Below are 19,533 nucleotides of genomic sequence, written 5' to 3'. Positions count from 1 at the left end.
TTAAGCAAAAGAAGCCATCAGTGAAGGAGATTAAGAAGTGTTAAAGACAATGAATTTTGGCTTTTGGTTTTGTACTTCTTGGGTCTGTATATTGCTCCAGAGCTTGAAGGCATTTTGAATCTCTGGAGCAATGTACAAAGTAAGGGAAAATAAACCAAAAGCCAGAACTTCCTCCCCCAAGACTGACACGTTTGCATATCATTCCCTCAAGATGGACAAGTTTGCATGCATTTCACAGTTTGTGCATCTTTGTTTAGTCTCTAGCATCTGGCACTTAGCAAAGACCACATAAAGACTCCTCCCACAAAGAGAAAAGTCAGAGTAAAAAAATTACCAGACACTAAAAGTCCAAAAGATGGTGTGGTTTGGTTTTTTTAAAAGATAAACAAAAGAAGAGAATTGTATAGTTCTGAATAGACAAAAAAAGTTTGCAAATTGAAACAGCTTTAAACTCTTTTTTGTTTAAGAAGATCTCTTTCCCCAGTCACAGAGTTCCCCTCTGGCCATGACACACAGATGCTCAGGTACACACAGAGCTGCACAGCCTGTCTCACAAGTATAGCTGCAGGATAAACAGGGTGCTAGGATAATCGCACAGTGACTATTACACCAAAGAAATCAGATTTTAAAGTGTATGTTTTCTTGTTGTCTGGAAGTTAAATAAACTTTCTTCAAGAATGGATTCACAAACCAATCCCATTCTGTTGATGATGTAGTTCCTCACACTCTCTTTCCCCCTCCATCTTTCCTCCCTTCTGAAACTTTTCACACTGATTCCCTTTTTTAGGCACCTAAAAGCAGCATTGTTAAAAATTCTTCCTTCTCTAAGCTTGTGCCTACCAAAATTAGGTATGGATAATGTATACCAATAGCAATCAAGAGCCCTACCATAAACATTTGTAAGTACAGCAGTGAAAGCATTACAATACACCAAGATATTTGATGGAGGAGAAGTCTGTACTTACCAGTCACTGTTAAAAGGGCCGTAGAGCTTACACTGCCATGCTGGTTTGAAGCCTTACAGCTATACTCTCCATAGTCAACAACCTGCGGTCTAGGGATCTCCAGTGTGGAGAGGTAGTTGGAGGTGCGAATGGAGTATTTGTCCCCATCATATATCTCTCTGCCGGCTTTGTACCACTGGAATCTGACATTGGGAGCCGTCTCTACCTCACAGGTAAACTTGGCCACGTGATTTACAGCCACCTCCAGAGATTCGAGCCTTCTCCTCAGGATTGGTGCAACTGAAAACAGAAGCAGAGAGTAACTCAAAGCCCTGCCTGCTGACATTCTGGAAAGTAACAGTGAAGTGACTGACTAGAGGGAAAAAAAAGGTGATTTACTTGCAATCCACATAAAGTGACTGTAAAAGAAAAAATATCTGCAAGAAATGAAAGCAGTACCAGGCTTCATGGACAGATGGTGTTATGGTGCATAATGACATCAGGAAATACAGTGGTGGTACTGGAAAAACAATGTGCAATAGTGATGCAGAATAACAACACAATACAAACATATATCACACTATCCTGGAGCTGTGAAAAATTATGGTGTGAATAAGAAATTGTGCTAAAACTGTGCAACGACTCTAAAGAGTGAGAGAGAGTGCAGCAGTGAGAAAGTGGGAAGACCAGGTCCAGTTCACAGGCAACAATGGCAACAAGTGGTCAGGACTGAGACACAGCTTGTCCTGACTGTGCTTGCGTGATGAGAACAGGAAGCAACAAAGTTCCCAAGCAAAATCTGGGGTGACAGAAGTGAGACACTTTGCAATGTGGTAAAAGGAGACGAAAAATCCAGAGAGAAAGGAGACCCTCTGATTGGTGACATGATAGTATTAATATTGTATCCATATCCAAAGATACAGACACATAGTAAGGCAGTTTCATTAGTAGAGCAGTGTATTAGAAAGGCAATATTTTATCCCCATAATCCAACCTCTTTTAACAACTGTGAGTTTCGCTGCTGTTGCTCTTTTTCCACCTTGATTCAGCGCCTCACAGGTGTACTCTCCTTGGTGAATCTCCGCGCACACTTTGCTTATTACTAGTGTGTACGTGTCCTGATCTTGCAAACACTTGAATTTATTGCCTGAAGACACCAGTTTACCTTCAAAATACCAGTTCACCTCTCTGACATTTGTTATGACAGACACCAGACTGACACTGTCCCCTTCCTCCACAACAGTGTCAACCAGTTTGCTGCGTATGACGGGATAACTCTCTTTGCCCAGCTCATCCTCTAGGTTCCCAGCTCTAGTTTCCAGACCCTCTCTGCCCTCTTCCTCACATATTTCTTCCCTTTTCTCCTTCTGTTTCAGTATTTCTGTGGGTGTCTCAATGGGAACACTTGCGGACACTACATCAGCAGTGGCTGCAGCTGCGCCCACATCCTTGATTTGACCATGCCCAGTAACAGTGTTGATTACTTGTGCAGACAAAGGCTGCTCCAGGGGTATTTCTGCCTCCATAGTCCTCTCAGCCTGCTGGGTCTCCAGCTCAGAGGTTTCATCACAAGATTTTCCAGAGACAAATGGACTGGGATGGACTGGCAATGCCTTCGATTTTTCATCTGTCAAGAGATGTTTTTCTTCACAAATAAGAGAATAGAAAGCCTCCTTCAAGACTGTTTTCTGATCAGCTGTCTGAATGCTGACTTCTCCCAAGGAGACTGGTATTTCTATGGGACTGAGTCCTCCTGTGGTCACAACATATGTGCATAGGGTGTGTTTATGTTCCTTGGTGATATTTATTGTCTGTACTTCGACATTTTCTTTATCAGCCAACCATTCTGAAAACAAGAGATTTTGCTCACTTATCACTGCAGCTTTCAGTGCATTTCTAATCTGAGACTTTATATCTAAGCTGCAGCTCTTGGGAACCTGAGCAGTGAGCTGGCTCTCTTTGTTGAGTGCTTGGCTTGGCTGGAGCTGGTGAGTGTACATGGTTTCATGGGGTTGTCTCCCTGTCCTTGGATGCTGCCTATGTGGGCTGTCAAGATCGATGACGTGTTCCTCCTCCAGGGGCTGGTTTTCTTCGAGCAGCAAGGAAAATCTCACAGCCTGTCCCTCATGGATTCTTGCAGCAAAATCTTCCTGTGCTGCTTCCAGGGAAGAAATGTTCTCCAGGGGGACAGCTTGGCCCCCACTGAAGGCCAATTCACATAGAAATCTGGCTTCAGCCTTCAGTTCACCTTGAATTGCCTGGAAGCCCTCAAGGACCTGGTCACTATCTATGGCATGGCTCTCAGTGGTGCTTGACACCTGTAGAAGGGCTTGGGAAGCCTGTGTCTTCAGAGCAGCCATTTGCTCTGCCACCTTGCAGATGACTTGCTCTTTGGGCAAGAGTATCTGTGCAGCTACAGTCCCAAGGAAGCCTGGCAGTTTTGTCTCCATTGCTGCTGCAGGTACCACACCCTGGGGGCCAGCAGGGAGGGTTTGCAGTGGCTCTGCCAGAAGTCTGCTGCTCTCTTGTGTTGTGGCCACCTGCGCGAGCATCTCTTCAAGACCCTGTGCAGCCAGACAGGCTGGTGGCAGGCCAGGCAAGATGTCCTCCCTGGGCAGCACATGCTCTGCCTGGCTTGTCTGGAGCTGAAGGAGGGCCAGGGGCTCCCTCATGGCTTCAAGGCTGAGCGCTCCTTCCATGGCAGGAAGCTCACCAGCCTCCTCGTAGGAGAGGGGGTTGTGGTCCTCTGCCACTGCAGAGTGTTGCAAGGCTGGGCTCTGCCTGCACTCGGCATGCTCTTTGAACAGCACAAGGAGCTCAGCAGAGCATGTGGCCTCACCCAGGGCGTTCACTGCCCTGCACTTGTAGAGCCCAGTGTCCTCCTCCATGCACTCCTGCACTGTCAGGGAGCCCGAGCCGTCAGGGTTGTGAGCAACAGAATGACGTGCATCGGAGAAGAGCTGCTCACTTCCCTTGAACCACTGCACGTCGGGACTTGGCTCCCCAGCCACAGTGTACTCAAAGACTGCCGTGAAGCCTGGTGCACACCGCATGCTCTCCGGCTCCCTGGCAAAGCAAGGGACTCCTGGTATCTGCTGCCGCACACGGAGGTGGGCGCTGCATGTGGTCTCACCATGTATGTTGCTGGCCACGCACGTGTACTCGCCCTCATCCTGCACACCTGCATATGGGAGGATGAGGCTGTGGTCATTGCCAGCAAACACTAATTTACAGTCCATGGATGGGGTTAGCTTCGTACTGTTGAAAAACCACTGGATTTTGGGTGTGGGGCTGCCAGTAACAGTAACAGAGAGCCTAGCTACATCTCCCTGCCAGACTTCAACATTTGAGACCTGTTTGAGGAAAACAGGGGCTTTGCCCCCGTCCTCCATATTCATCTTTGCTTTGCTGGAATAAACTGTTTTTTCAGGCTCAAATTCAAGTGTTTTCTCTGTATCAGGCAACTGAAGGCTGCTGCTGTAGCCTTCCCTTCTTCCTTCCTCTGAAGACACAATAAGAGAGCTAGCAATGTCTGTATGGAAAAAAAAATGTTTAGTTTTACTAGAATGTTTAAGAGAACACTTGTAGATAGCAATAAACAGTGTTAGTGCAACTATTCTTCTAGATCTGGAGGCTTTCTCAATACCGTACAATAGTTAACAATGAACATGAGGTCATCTTGCTATCAAATACATGACTGCCAAAACCAGTAAGACATACTGCGCTGTCAGGCTACTTATGAATTTCCCATCTGAATCAACATGGGTGTCTCTTTGAACCTGACATCACAGCATGGGTTAGGCATACCCCCAGGGTGTATAGTGCAAGTAACAGTCAAGCAACATCAGTGCATTTCACAAATATAATTAAAGTGGTATGTATCATACATATTTGTAGGTACACTTATACAAACAAGTACAGCAGAATAGTGCTAAGACTCTGGCTTAATTCAAAACACCAAGAAAAAGCAGAATGCAAGAATTAGGATTGGAAAAATAACAAACTTTTCAGCGCACAACCTTTCTTTTGGTGCAGTTAGCTCATCTCTTTCAACTCTATCTTTTGTCTAACACACTAAGATATTACTTCTCCCTTACCAGCTTTGCCCTGTTTTTGTCATTAGACCTTAGGCTTACAACACCATTATTAACTAAAATCACAAGTTTGCACCCTTGATTTAATGTCAGTGATTTAAATCTCTGCTTTTAAACTCCCTGTTACAATGTTGCATAGTAAAACTCCCACAATACCAGAGAAAAGGAGGACAGAGCACTTTTAAGGTTTTTCTTTTTCTTGCCTTTGTGAATTTAGACATTTATGTGTTAGACCACTTTCTTCTAATGGTGGTTTAAAAATGACAGGAAGCAGGTGTCAAGAACATGTCGGTATCTGCACGTGCTTGACACAAGAACCATCAGTGAAATCTGAGATGTCCAGGAATAGAACAAGTCATCCATGAAAAGCACAGCGCAAAGAAAACTTTAAGAAATCAAATCCTGTTGTCCTCACTGAGTCAAGTTTGCTCAGTTAAGGCCCACAGTATTTGATGTTGGAAAGATATGAGTTGTTAAAAAAGAATAAAAGAAGTGTGAGTGGATAAATGTCTCCAGGCACTCTAATAGTGAACCTTGATAAGTCTCTCAATTAGTGTTTTAAATTCCAAAACTTATTGTGAGATGATAATTTTTGCTGCACTCCAGTAACAGCTATAAAGAGCACCACAGTATGCCATACCCAATTCTTTCTCATTGGTTTTAGGAATTATTCATCTTACCACAAATACCACAATATACATGACATACCACAGTGCGCACAGTGATTAACTGCAGAGAAGAGGTGCTTAGGTAAAAAAAAATACATTACACCAGTCCTTCAGTATTACCTACCAGTCTTGATAAAACATTAGAGCAGTTTCCCCAGAAATACAATGTGCCAATGAATGTGAGAATGGGTGGCATAATTGGGCCAATAATAAAGTATAAAAATTGCAGAATGGAACCTATGCTAACACACATGAAAATGCTATATATACACAGGAGTGTGGCAAAAATTAATGCACTTTTGTGTGTTCCTGGATATTTATGACAGAAAAATTGTACAGATACTTTTTCATATTTTAGCTATGTCTGTGAAACGAATAAAGTACAAGAAGCGACACACTTAAATCATTTACATATTTATTTCACAAATTAACCATACATGTTAACATTCAATATACATTGATGACAAATAAACATAATTCATCCTTTTTTTAAGATACTGGGTTTGTAGAAATGAAGACGACATTAGCCCTGACAATGAAATTGTGAATTTTGTAATTCCTATGAAAGCACAAAATTTTGAATAGAGGTGGTCAGTCATGGCTCTAAGCTATATCAGTTGCCCCAGAGTAAGTTTATTCAAAACGAGAATTACTCCAGATTTATATCATTGTAGCTTAGGTGAGACTTTGTCTCTCCATAGCACATGATAGTGCTCCTGGCTAATGTATGAAACTTAAAACAAGACTTTTAAACTTACATAAACCACAGACACTACTACACTGGTAGAGATAAAGATGCCTGGCCATATATTTCAGATGTGAACATGAACTTGGACCTGTTTGCTTTTGGCTTCAAAAACAAGTTATGGGCCAGTTTCTACTAAAAATTTCAGTGCATTTATGTGCAAAAATCAAACACACGTCATAATTGCTTAGGACCTAACCAAAGGGCCCTCTGACCTCTTTGGCTTTGGACCTAAAAGACCTGTTATGTCACAGCTGACGTATAACATCAGACAAATCTTGCCAACTTCTGTAAGGATCTCTGCTATCTAATGAATCAGCGCTACACATCCCCAGGTACTGGATCATTAGAACTTGTCACTCCTGACTTCCAGTTTATGTTGAGCAATATAATTGGGCAAAGTGAATCTTTTGATCAAAAATTAATATCCCAGGTGAGTGATGGGGTAGACTTAAAACATTATTGAGGTTCTGAGGCATGCTAACCTCAGTGTGGGGACACATCAAACTCAGAAATATGAATGTAACTGAATGTACTATAGGAGTAGTACTTTTATGCTTAAAATCATCATGCTCCTTAAAGCAGTTCGCAAGGCAACTGATGCAATTTGTAAATAACTGGAAGAATCTCATGAACAGGTAATCAAAGTAAAAAATATTTTTTGCTTAGGGTTGTTGAAGTCAAGGTTTCACCTTGGCATACAGGTAACTGGAAAGCTGGCATATGCATTAGAGAGTTATTTAACTTCTGATAAACATACTTTTAACATATTTCTGTAATCAATTTATCATTGTTTATGAAAGATAGATTTAGTTCTGATTTAATTATGTCAGCTACTGCTTATTCCTCCTCGTAAATATTAGCAATTATTTTAAATACAAAAATATATACTCACATTGAGAACATGAATGCAAAAATCTCTTCTGCTGAGAAATGCCACAGATACCAACTGAATGTATTCTACTTATTTCTGGTCATCTTGACGGCATAGCACACTTAACTGTTACTAATTAAAAAAAAAAAACAAAAACCCAGAAAAAAGGAATATGTAGAGATTTAGTTCTAATGGTGAAACAAGAATACTGCATAAAAATCTCTCACTTTTTTACTACTATGCATTTTTTATGGATGACACTGGAATACGGGGACAACTAAAATTATTTTAATGAATTTACAGTTACATCATTGATTTATTATGCTCCCTCTCTTTTCACTTTAACTTCTAAAGATATGATACAAAATATGTTTTCATGTTTATTACTTGGTAATAGAGAAAAAATCCTGTCCAGTCTCTACTAATGCAAAACTTTCATTTTCTTCCCATTGTGTTGCTTTTCTTTGTGACAGCAATAATTTCATTGACTTTAAAAAAAAAAAAGTCATTTAATTCCATGAGTCAGTAAAATGACGCCCATGGATGTAAGAATTTTGCAGTGATAGAAACTGTAAACACAGGATCTGAATCAGTGAGGCTTACATGTTCTGACACAACATTGTGAGAAGGGGGAATATCAGTTTAAGGAGTTCTTTCACAGAACTACATTCAAACTAAACAGCAAGCATAAATTAGTATTCCATACCTTTAGGTTACAATAAAAAGGTGGTTTCCGCATTTTCAGGTGATTTCTAGCCTACTTAAAACAATGACTGCACTGTTACAGACACATGGGAATATGTACACTATATGAAAAAAAATTAGTGCTACATAAATGAGTGTCAATTAAATATCTTTACAAGAATAAGTGAGGAGCTTGGAAGGAGCCTGAAATACACCTCGGTGCAGAAAGTGTGCACAAGACCTATGCACAGACTAAATCTCACTTAAATTCCCCAGTGAAGGCAAGTTTAAGTGAGAGAAATATGCCCACATGGAGTGGTTTTCATCCCTAAAGAGATGAAAAACAATGCCCCTAAAATGAGTGCTGCATTTTTACCTGCAGTGAACAACAGCATAAAACCATTTAGTGTTTCAAAAGAGACTCTGAAATAAATTATGGAAATTTAGTATAATGTTAACATAGCACAAGTCTCAGCAGTTCCTGCAGTGTTAGTAGCTATACATTTGTACTGCCCACTGTCACTTTGCATCAAGTTTTCAATAGTAAGGCTATGAGAGCCCCCCTGCTCTTCCTGTACACAGTACCTGTCCCCTTCCAACAACACCCCATCCTTGTACCAACGGACACTAGGGTGGGGGGAACCAGTCACAAGACACTGGAAGCATGCTGAGGCACCAACAAATGTACTGTAGTCAGAAATGAGCCTCAGAAATTTGGGAGGAGTTTCTGTGACCTCGAAGTCAAAGCTGCAGCTCTCTGAGTCCTCTGCCTTAAACTCAACCCATTCATCTTGGGACGGCTCAGCAAACACATCAAAACTAATGTTGACACGCTTCTTCCCTTCCACTTCCTGCTCTTGTTGAGGTCAACCGCCAGCAGTTGGATCGCTTTCCTCTGAATCATCTATGTGTGGGTCAAACTCAAACTCCAGTTCTGTTTCTGATTGGTCACCTGGGCTCATAGTCTTACTCAAAAGCAAGTCACACTTCTGAGGCCTGTGTGGCTCACTGCCTGTGACTGTCTCACTGCTCGCCTTAGCACTTGCTCCCTGCTGAGCCATGACTATGAGGGAGCCTTTACACGTTGCTTCTCCCAGCCTATTGGTTGCCCGACAGTGGTACCAGCCACCATCAGAAGGACCTACATTTTGGATCTTCAGACTGTGAAGTCCCTCCTTCTGACTCACAACATACTTCCCTGTTGCAGGTGTCACACAGGTGTCACCTCTGAACCACTGCACTGCTGGGACAGGAGTACCTGTTACCACACACTCAAACATCGCCTCTAAGCCTTCTGTCACCTCGACATCTGCAAAGGGTACGGCAAAGCGGGGAGGCATTTCCGTTACTTGGAAATCAATTTTTACATCCTCATTCTCCTCTGTGGCCAAGCCTGCAGCTTGCTCCAACAAGGCAAGTGGAAGGACATCTAGGGAAACCACCATGCTCTTCTTATCTGGGCTAAACTCAGGACTAGTTATGATTTTGACCTGTTTCTCAAACTCCTTCACCTCATTTTCATCCAGCTCCACTTCTAGGAGGATTTCCTGTGGTGAAGGTGACCTTGAAGATGTGTTTTGCTCCAGGTCAAAGTGTATAACATGCTGGTGGGTGACAGGGGGTGGCAGTGCTAGTGACCGCCCATCTTCAGACAAAACTTCCACCTGTGCAATACTTTTAGCTTCCCCAACAATGTTCACTGCATGGCACAGATACTGTCCTTCATCGGCTTTCTGGATGTTAGTGATCTCCAGCATGCATTTGTCCCCATCCTGCTGTATCTGCACTCTCTCATCCAGCTCCAACAGAGATTTATTATGATACCACTTCACCCCTGGCTTGGGCACACCCACCACATTGGCCACAAAGCTCAGTGTGCTGCCCTCATACAGCCTCTTCCTGCTCAATGCCTTGAGGAATGCAGGTGGCATGTCCCTGCCTGATGGCTCCAGGGCTTCACAGGGGGTCCTAAACACCTCAGCCTGTGGCTGGTCTGGAGGCTGCTGCCTTCTCTCATTGAAGGGGAGCACAGCCAGGGCATCCATATACTCCCCAGTGGGCGTCCAGTAGCGTTCTGGTGGTGTGCTGTCCCCTGATGCAGAGCAGGGTCCCTCGAAGGGTGTGAAGTAGCGCTGCAAGGGTGTGTTGCATTTTGAACCCTCAGAGGGTGTGGAGTAGTGCTCAGGTGGTGTGCTGTACCCTGAGCCCTCGGACGGTGTGGAGTAGTGCTCAGGTGGCGTGCTGTATCCTGAACCCTCAGATGGTGTGGAGTAGCGCTCGGGTGTGCTGAGCGGTGTGTGGTAGGATGCTGATGAAGCAGTTTCAAAGATCTCCACTGAGGAAGGAGGTGTGTAGAAGCAGTCCGAATCAGGTGACTCCTCTGCACTCGCAGTCTCCAGCTCTATAGACATTTCTGACTCAGGAGAGAAGGGTCGGGCGAATTCCTGCTGGTTGTTGTAATAGTCATAAACCATGCTGAAGGTAACCTCCTCCACTTCCAGTGAAGTGATGGTCTCTCGCTGCTCCTTCTGAACTGTCCCTTTGAGATCTGGAGTTTCCTGCATCCCAGTTGACCTTAAATACTTGGCCAGGGACAAGTCAGGCTCCAGCTCAGATGTTTGAACAGCACTGGGCTCTGGACCTGCAGAAATATCCTCCGACAGTCCTTCTCTATCCAGGCTATTCTCAGAGGCTTCTTCAGTGGGAGTCATCTTCTTGTCCCAAGACTCCTTCCTTTGCTCCTTCTGTGCCACAGGATCATCCATTATTAAACCAAGTAAGAGTTGCCCAAAAGAGAAGCCCTTCGTTATATTTGGTTCCTGTTGGGTGTCCCTGAGCATCTCCTCAGGGGAATTGGTGCTTTCTATCTCACAGGTGGAGCTGCTCATTCCTGTCTCAAAGACCTTTTCTATCCCAGAACCTTCTTCCTCCTCATCCTGATGCCCAACCTGGGGTTTCGTTCCACGTGCAGCTTTTTTCAAGTCAATGATGAAGCTGTCACCCTGGAAGTCTGCGGTCTCCAGTTGTTCCCCACTCTCCCACACACATGTTTCCTGCACTCCTTTTTGGAAATCTGCTATGGACTCTGCCAGAAAACTATGAATTTGTCCCTCACGTGAATCCTCCCCACAGACACTCACCTCCGATTCATTATTTTCTTGAGCAGAAGATCCCTCTTCAGCAGATATCATGATGCTGCCAAGGTCCCAACTAGGGATTTGTAAATCAGCCCTTCTGATTTCCCTTGGCTGTGCCTCTTCCTGGGCACTGACCTCCTCCTGGTGCATCCTGTAGCTCTGATGCAGCTCCTCACCCAGGGACATCTCTTCCACAAGCACATCACATTGGTGCACAGGGGAGATGATCCCAGTGACTCCTACCTCCACACTCTCCAAAGCTGTGGGGGCTTGTGTCTGTTCTGTGTCCACAGCCTCAGCAGCTGAGAAAGGCTCTGCAAACTTCTTCAGATCAAATGTGATATTAGTCTCATCAGTGTCAGATGGTAATGGCTGCTCTTTGAAATGCACTTCTTCTAGGTGAACCTCACCTTCCTCAGTAAAATCCTGCCCTGAGTTTTCTATGCAAGGAAGAGTGAGGACTAGATCCAAAGAAGAGTTGCCTGCATCAGACTCTATTTCTTGCAGCATTTGTTCATCATTGTGTGTTTTCCAGTGTGTGGCATTCCCATCATCAATAATTTCTTCTTTACAAAGATGATCAACCTCGATGTCCTGTTCAATATCAACTGATCCCTCTTGCTCCTGATTCTGTTCCTCCTGCTGCTCTTCTGTACAGAAGTCATGAAAGCCAAACTGCTCCTTTGTTGGTGTGCTTGCAATGTTGTCCTGCAGGTATGGCACTTTTGGCTGTTCTATAAGAGGTACATCAGGAGACATTGCCTCCCAGGCAGGGGCATCACTCTGCTCCATGTAAACATCACTCTCCTTTCGTGCCACAGGTGATATAGGAATGAAAAATTGTGAATCGTCACACTCCTTTGCCAGAGCAGACTGCTCAGAGGCATGTTTTTGCTCTTTCACTTCCATAAATGGTGACTTCAAGATGTCCCAGGACAGAGTATCTGTATGTGGTACTTCAGCCTCCAGCTCCTCTGAAAATTCTTTGGCACTTGAGTCCTTGGCCACCAGTTTATTCTCTTCCCTGGGCATGCTGGGGTGTGGCTCAGTGGCATCAATTCCAAAGTTGTGTTCCTCAGAGACAGCTTTTCCCCTCTGCTGCCTCATCTCAGAAACACCATCTGTATCCCTCACACTTTCTTCTGTGTAACCTGTTTCTTGCCTTCCATAAACTTCCATGATACCCAGCACCATCGTTTCCTCCATCTCACTTTCCCTGAAGGGAGGAGTTTTCTCACACTCCTCTTCCAACTGCTCCCCAGGAGATGGAGACAGCTTCAGGGACCAAGGTAGGTGGGCTTTGTCCTCCTTGGAGCATGTGATTTGTTCCTCTTCATCCTTCCCAAGTGTGCTGAGGCCTTGAAGGTGCAGAACATGGTCCATGGCAGGCAGTTCCTCAGTGCCTCCATCCTTGCTATACAACCTGGGTGCACTAGGCTGCACTGTCAGCTCAGCGACAGTCTGAGCTGTTCCAGCTACATTTTTGGCCACACAACAATACAGCCCAGCATCTGTGACAGAGACCTCTTGTATGTGTAAGCGGTACATGCCATTCTTGCCTTCCTCAAACCTCAGCCTCTTGCTGGCAGAGAGGCTCTGGCCATTCAGGGACCAGGCCACAGCTGGTGGGGGCTGCCCAGACACAGCACACTCCAACACCACTGCCTCCCCTTCATGGCAATGAATGTGTGATGGGGCTTCTGCCACAAATTTGGGTGGCTCGTTTCCCACATCAAATGAAAACTTGAACTTGTGCTTTATGGTGGGAGCAGCCTGGTCTGGAGGGGGCTGCATGGCCTCCCTTATGTCTGTGTCTTGGTCTGGTGTTGGAGTGGGGGCAGTGATTTTGATTTCCACAGGTAACGACAGCAAGTCTGAGTCTAGGACTGCACTTGGCAGTCCCTGCTCTGCTGTGAAGGCCAGGCCGATGACTTCTTCTTCCTCCTCCTTCTCCTTCTTGTCTTTCTCCCTTTCCTCCTCCTCCTTCACCTTCTGCTCCTCATCTTCCTCCATGACTTTCTTCCCCTCCTCTTCCTCCTCCTTCTTCGTGGCCTCATAGGTTGGCATCTGCTGCTTCACATGGAGTGCAGCTGAGGTGCTGACTGCGCCCAGTGGGTTGAAGATGACACAGGTGACTGTGCCACCATGCTGTGGGAGCAGGGATGGGAAGGTCAGTGTAGAGCGGCACTCTGTGGTGTGAACAGCAGTGCCCCGGATGCGCCCCACGGGCTTGGCATTGTTGTACCAAGTGACTGTGGGCTGTGGGCGGCCATGGAAGAGACAGGAGAAGGTGCATCTCTGCCCCTCAACGGCCTCCTGGGGCTTGACCTCCTGGACAAAGATGGGTGGGCAGGGCTCCAGGAGCCCACCTGGTATCTGCCATCTCTCCCCTGCAGCCTTCGGCCTGCAGTATCCCTTCACTACCTGCACTGTGAAGGGCTCCGAGCCATCCGTGGTGGCAGCTGCCTCAGGTGGGCTGGGCTTCCCAGGAGGGCCCCTGTGGGGCATGGACATGAGGGATTCCTGCTTCTTTTTCAGCACTGCCCTCTTTGCCTCCCGCAGCCGCTGCAGCTTCCAACGGATCTCCTCATCCAGCAGCTCCTCAGCATCCACCACTGTGCCACTATGCTCCCTACCGCGTGCCAGCCCTGGATGGTGAGGCCCCGCCAGCGGTAACCTCTGGAAACGGATGGTTCGTACCATGCTCCGGGCTGGGGAAAGGTCCCCAAGCAATTGCTCAGCCTCCTGTCCCTTGTCGAAGGGTGAGCCAGTGCAGCGGAGCACCACCCGCAGCCGATCCTCCTGCCGCTGCTGCAGCAGGCACTTCCAGCTCTCCTGCATCCATTCAGCTTTCCCTGCGAAACCTAAGCCCTGCAGCTCCCCACTGCGTGCCACCAGCAGCGAGGCAGTGGACTCAGCTGAGCCCTCACTGTTAATAGCAAATACCCTGTAGCTGCCAGCATCATGCTCCCGCACATCCCGCACCTCCAGGCTGGCATGATGCGTGTGCTCCTCACTCTCAGTGCGGATCACCTTGCGGCAGTCCTGGCGGACCGGCCGGTTGTTGTGAAACCAGGCCATGTGGGGTGCTGGGCATGCCACCAGCTTGCAGTGGAAGAGTGCGGGGTCCCCCTCCAAGACAGACCTACACTTGAGGCCCTGTGTGAAGGTGGGTTTACAGTTCTGGGGGCAAGCCAGCACTTCTGATGTCTCAGGTCCCTCGAGGTTCACCTTGCTGTGCTGCTCTGCAAGAGAAGGAGACTGGGTTACAACATGCCACACTCTGCCTGCCATGTGATTGAAAAAAATGAAATAGCAATATATAGAAATAAAAAATGGGCATGCAACAGATTTCATCACACACCCAGGAAAAAAAAGTAATTCACTCACCATATTTGTTCGAATAAACGCAACGCCTTGCTCTGTTTTAAAGATTGACACGAAAATCGTTCGTTGTCTGTTCTTTCTTCAGACTGTGGAAATTTCTTCTTGAACAAGCAAAAATGAATTTCAAAATAACACATTCTTCTGCGTGTATGTTTTTGCTGCCTGGAAAAGCTGTGTGTCTTTGAATGGCAAAGAAGACAATCTTACCTGACTTGCAGACAGTAGAATAAACGCCCTTTCTGACCCTTCTCTTTGTAGATTAAATGTTCAAACAATTGAGAAAAAAATATTTTGAAAGATATTAAAAAAAAAAGTAAGTAATTAGCTAACATGAAATGAGAAGGCGTTTATTCGAACTAATACAGCCACTAACTTCACAGTGTTATACACAGGGAAAAAAGCAAGCAACATGAACCACATATGCTATCTGCAAGCCAGGGTAAGAGATGTATAATGATGAATTAATGTATGTAAAAAAAGTGCAAGGAATCAATGGGAATGTGTAGCTTTCACATATCCTAACAACAAATGCTTTCTAGTATACTTCATCCATCCATCCATCCGTGTCCATTGAACTGATTAATGTTAGGTTGCTAACATGTTTAAAAGTAATATGATTAAGATTTTTATAACTTCCTTCTGAAATAAACTATTCCATGCATTCAAAAGGAAATTGAACAAATAAAAGCTCTGTGAACAGCTGCAAAGCATGAAGTAAAAGTTAAGAATATGGCTGCAAAATTATAAATTTGAAGTTTTAAACATATTTTAAAACTTAAATAACCTTATAATGCAGGTAACCCTTTGCATATCAAAACAAACATGCAACATATTCCAATATGCTTTGAAGTGTGTCTTTCTTTCCCCATCAGACACTATGTATAAGCAGATAAAAACTTCACAATGTTACTAATTACTGGTACTAATTAATCTGCGTAACATAATTGGTGACTGTACCTTTCACTTCCATTTCAATCTCTTCCTCTAGCTTCTCATGAATAATTTTTTCAGGAGCTAGAATAAAAAGACAAAGATTTTTGAGCTATAGTTGCTAAATATGCCAATCAACACTTTTTGTAGTAAAAACATCTGATCTCTCTTGCAAATATACAGAAATCCACACATACATACATATAAATGCATGCCAAATAATTCAAACACTTGATAAATTTTGAGAACAGAGTAATCAAATGCTTTCAAACTTGTTTGCAATGTACGCTTTTCTATAAGATTTGCTTTCTTTTTTGCAAGGTGAGGGAAAGTTTCTAATGTAACATGCCTTTATCATGCCTTAAATCCCTGAAGAAAACATTCAACAATCCACAGACTAATGAGATGCTTCTCGTTCTTTATCATCTCTCAGGGAATGAATGTACTGGAATGCAATGATGCTATGCATGAGGAATTGATACTTGGAAGGAACATGCAGTTGCCAACCTGTCACTCTGAGATGGGTGCTGCACTCGGCTTGTCCTGCAGGATTAACTATTCTGCACTTGTATATACCCTTGTGGTTCTGACCAACTTTCAACAATCTTAAACTGCACAGTGGCCCATCATGTTTTAAGGAACACAGTGCAGACTCCTCAACTATTAGCTGATTGTACAGCCAGACCACGCAAGGTGTAGGCACACCCTTCATTATACAAAAGAGTAACACATCATCTCCTTCTTTTACAGTGGTTTCTGAAGGCAGAGTTTCAAGAAACTCTGGTGCTTTGGTGTCAGTTTCTGTGATGTCTTCACATGGCACAACATCAGGATAGTAGACTCTGTTTCTTTGCTTCTCAGTTTCATATGGTCTTTGGGATGTAGATACAAACAAACTTGAGGTTTTCTTGGAAGATTCTTGCTTAACTTCAGGTGCTTTAAACTGACAATTTTTGGCTGCTTTAAAGCTTTTAGTATCTGATTCAAGGGTAATTTTTGTTACTGCTTTGGCTTGTGCTTCTTTTGCTAGGTAAGAATAAAGTTAGGAAAAGGATTAGGTCAGACATTTTGCAGGAATAAAAAATATCCTTATACTTAGGGGAAAAAACCCCAGTAATTAGTATTGAAAGAATGTCCATCATATTAGTGCTACAACAATGCTATTAAATATGAGTGATTACACATTTAAGAGCTCTGTTCCTACTGGACTAATTCTAGGTAGCAGTTAAGCCTATGGGACTTTCATGGGACCAAGACTTAGTCTGTGATGCCTGATATAAGTACATCTTTGCTTTTAATTGAGAGCCTCAATTTAGAAAGTAGCAGCAGAAGATTACGTAAAGCGCTTTGCACAGCTCAAGAGTGCAGAAAGAAACTTCAATATGTAAAAGCCAAATTAAAAGGGTCAATGGCTTCCTCAAGATTCATCTTAGTTTTCTGCTCTTGATTCCTTTGAGCTCAGCAGAAATACACCTGAACAGTGTGGTGATAATACATTTTTGTGCCTTCACTAGTGGTAAGACTACTAGCATTTTAATGTGCTGACGTCAGGAAGAAGTGGAAGGAGTCTTAGCAAAAATAAATACTTATAACTCAGGGAGAGTAAAAGGTAGAAGACCATTCACTAGTGCAGTAATACAATACCTGCACCCATTAATCCTTTCAAGTACTTTGACTTATATTGCCAACCTTGGAATTGGAACCTTGGATTTATTGGAAACAAGTTGGACCCATAGAGTTTGAAATGACCAGGTATCTAGTTCAACATTGCTTATCTGACATTATCTTCCTTAAACTCCAGCTTCAGGAATTTAGAAAAGGTAAAATTCCTACCAGCCTGTATTTCTTTACATGTGACCACATATCATGAAACAGAAGAGGAACAAAAAGCCTCAGACATCTGTGACTTTTTGGGAAGAGGCGTGAAGTTATAATACCCAGTTCCCAGTACTGCATATGTCACTTACAAATAGAGCTGTATAAACGGAGGGAAAAACCTCAAAGCATTATTACTGGAGCCTTCTCAATTATATACTGATAATAAAAGAAATATGAGTGAGCTGTAGGCAGTGATAATGAAGTTGCAAAAGGTAAGTCATAATGTTAAAAGTCAGATAACCACCTTTGACTGTTAGTACTGCAGCAGTTGTTGTCACGCCGTAAGCATTATATACAGTACAACTGTACAGTCCTTGATCTGTTATCTGGGCATTTAGGATTGTGAGCAGTAGGACACTTCCATTCTGTGATATCTTCAATTTTTCAGACAATTCTATCCTTTCACCTTCGTGAGCCCAGAAAAACTCAGAGAATTCATTTTCTAAGCCACATATGAACTGAGCAGTGTCACCACATTTCACAGTTAGGTCTCTGAGCTGCAAGAGAATCTTTGGAGGGACATCTTTCATTTCCTGAGCAGTGGCCATACTGATCCTGGTGCTCTGAGATGTTTGGGAAAGGATTGTTGTGTGCATGGCTTCCATTTCTTCAGTTGATGTAGCCTTCACGGTCAAACTTTCTGATATGCTTTCAAAAACTTGTACACCCAATTCCTGTGATGGTTGTTGTACTGATTTAAATTCTTTTTGATAGGTTTTAATGTTCTTCTTTGTGAGAGGAGCAACATGAAGTTCTGATATAGCCTGTGACCGGACAGACTCTTTTACATCTTTCCCAGAACTTTGCCTATCTAGGGCTTGCACTGTGTAATCAAGTAACAAAAATAATAACAATATTAGTGTCTAAAGAACTTTACTGGCCCATGCTCCGAATAAAATCAAACAGCATGGAGGATGAAAATAAATGATCTTCATTTGAAAACTCAGCATGCCAGATGCACTATGCTTTTGACACAAAGATTACCCATTCACATCTATGAATGACAAGTGATGCCTAAGCTAGTCATGCAGTTGATGCACAGTTGATGCTTGTCTCTTCTTTCACCGAAGTTGTCCATTTTAGTATTGGAAACTTATTATGGAACTTTTTAAGGAGGTATTTTCTTTATTCTTTTCTTCCCCCCCCCCCCCCCCCCCCCCCCCCCCGGATAGTGCAAAATACCTCAATCAATGCTATAAAGATCACTTAATTACTTGTTTTAAAAATCTGAATGCCTTCAGTAGAATGATACTATTCTTTGACCTATATCACGATACAAATTTTCAAGTTTCCGAATGTTACAGCTTAAACAGAAGAAATGAGAGTGGCTGGGTTACAGAGGGTGGGTATTACTAACATTAGCTGGTAAAGAAAAGATGTGAAACAAGGAAAGAAGAGCATTAGTAACAGCATAAAGTGTGGTATGCAACAAACTGAATCCCTTTGAAGTAAAAATGGGGCTTTACCTTCTGCAGTCACTGTAAGTGTAGCTGTACAAGTTGTTTCTCCAGCACTATTTCTTGCCTTGCAAGAGTATTGCCCAGCATGCTCTAAGAAAGCATCTACTATTATCAGTATAGCTGTGCCTGTTGACTCATCAAAGTGGAAAACTAAGTCTTTTGTTGGCAACATGAGTTGTTGATTATGAAACCACTGGATTTTTGGTTTAGGCATGCCAGAGACTCTAGCTTGAAATCTGACTGATTCCCCGCTGCATACCCTGCAGCTTGAAATAGGCTGGATAAAGGTGGGCCTTTGGCCAATAGACTCCTCCTTAAGTGAAACAGGTGAAGAAACATGCCAATGGGACTCTGATGTAACTTCTTCAACCTTTTTAAATCCTGAAAAGAAGCATGCCAACTTTTAATTTCTTACCCTACACTACAATAAATTCTCTCTTTCAAGATTTTTTTTTCTAACTTGCAATTTAACAGCATGAATTATTCTAATTCATCATTTATGAAATCTGTTGCAAAAAGAAAACAAAATGTTTATGGTTAAATAATATTAAAAACAGTATAGAATTTAAATAGCAAATTCTCCAGACAATATTTCTGCCCTAAAACTTTGGTCAATGTTTCATCAATTTATATGAATATAAACTACCTGCTACCTGGTACACACCTTTATTTAACATGTTTTCCAACACTTTCAAAGTAATTTTATACAAAAACTCTTACTAGATTCTTCTT

At 43.4% G+C, this 19,533-nt stretch overlaps 2 protein-coding genes across 2 annotated transcripts in view; both read right to left on the bottom strand.

Annotated features, from left to right (window-relative positions):
• Nucleotides 1-19,533, bottom strand: part of TTN (titin) — a 242,473-nt gene that overhangs the window by 186,903 nt on the left and 36,037 nt on the right. The window contains 3 exon segments of the mRNA XM_075756546.1: nt 966-1,244; nt 1,939-4,476; nt 15,491-15,547. Of these exon segments, the coding sequence (XP_075612661.1) occupies nt 966-1,244; nt 1,939-4,476; nt 15,491-15,547 (2,874 nt within the window).
• LOC142602291 (myopalladin-like) lies at nt 15,757-19,478 on the bottom strand. The gene is made up of 4 exons (XM_075755777.1): nt 19,448-19,478; nt 19,061-19,182; nt 17,586-18,204; nt 15,757-16,489 (listed from the first exon to the last, which is right to left on the bottom strand). The coding sequence occupies exons 1-4, from the start codon at nt 19,476-19,478 to the stop codon at nt 15,861-15,863; spliced, it is 1,401 nt and encodes a 466-aa protein (XP_075611892.1). The 3' UTR covers nt 15,757-15,860.

This window comes from Balearica regulorum, chromosome 6 (assembly GCF_011004875.1).
Source record: "Balearica regulorum gibbericeps isolate bBalReg1 chromosome 6, bBalReg1.pri, whole genome shotgun sequence".
Lineage (NCBI taxonomy): Eukaryota > Metazoa > Chordata > Aves > Gruiformes > Gruidae > Balearica > Balearica regulorum.
Note: the sequence above shows the minus strand (reverse complement) of the source record. Positions and strands in the feature narration are given on the sequence as shown.

Excerpts from the sequence above, each read along its gene's own strand:
- LOC142602291 (XM_075755777.1), bottom strand. The coding sequence starts at position 19,478 with ATGTTAAATAAAGGTGTGTACCAGGTAGCAG. Across the intron at positions 19,183-19,447 it reads AGGTGTGTACCAGGTAGCAG|GATTTAAAAAGGTTGAAGAA; the intron begins GTAGTTTATATT and ends GCTTCTTTTCAG. Across the intron at positions 18,205-19,060 it reads AGCCTATTTCAAGCTGCAGG|ACACTAATATTGTTATTATT; the intron begins GTATGCAGCGGG and ends AAAGTTCTTTAG.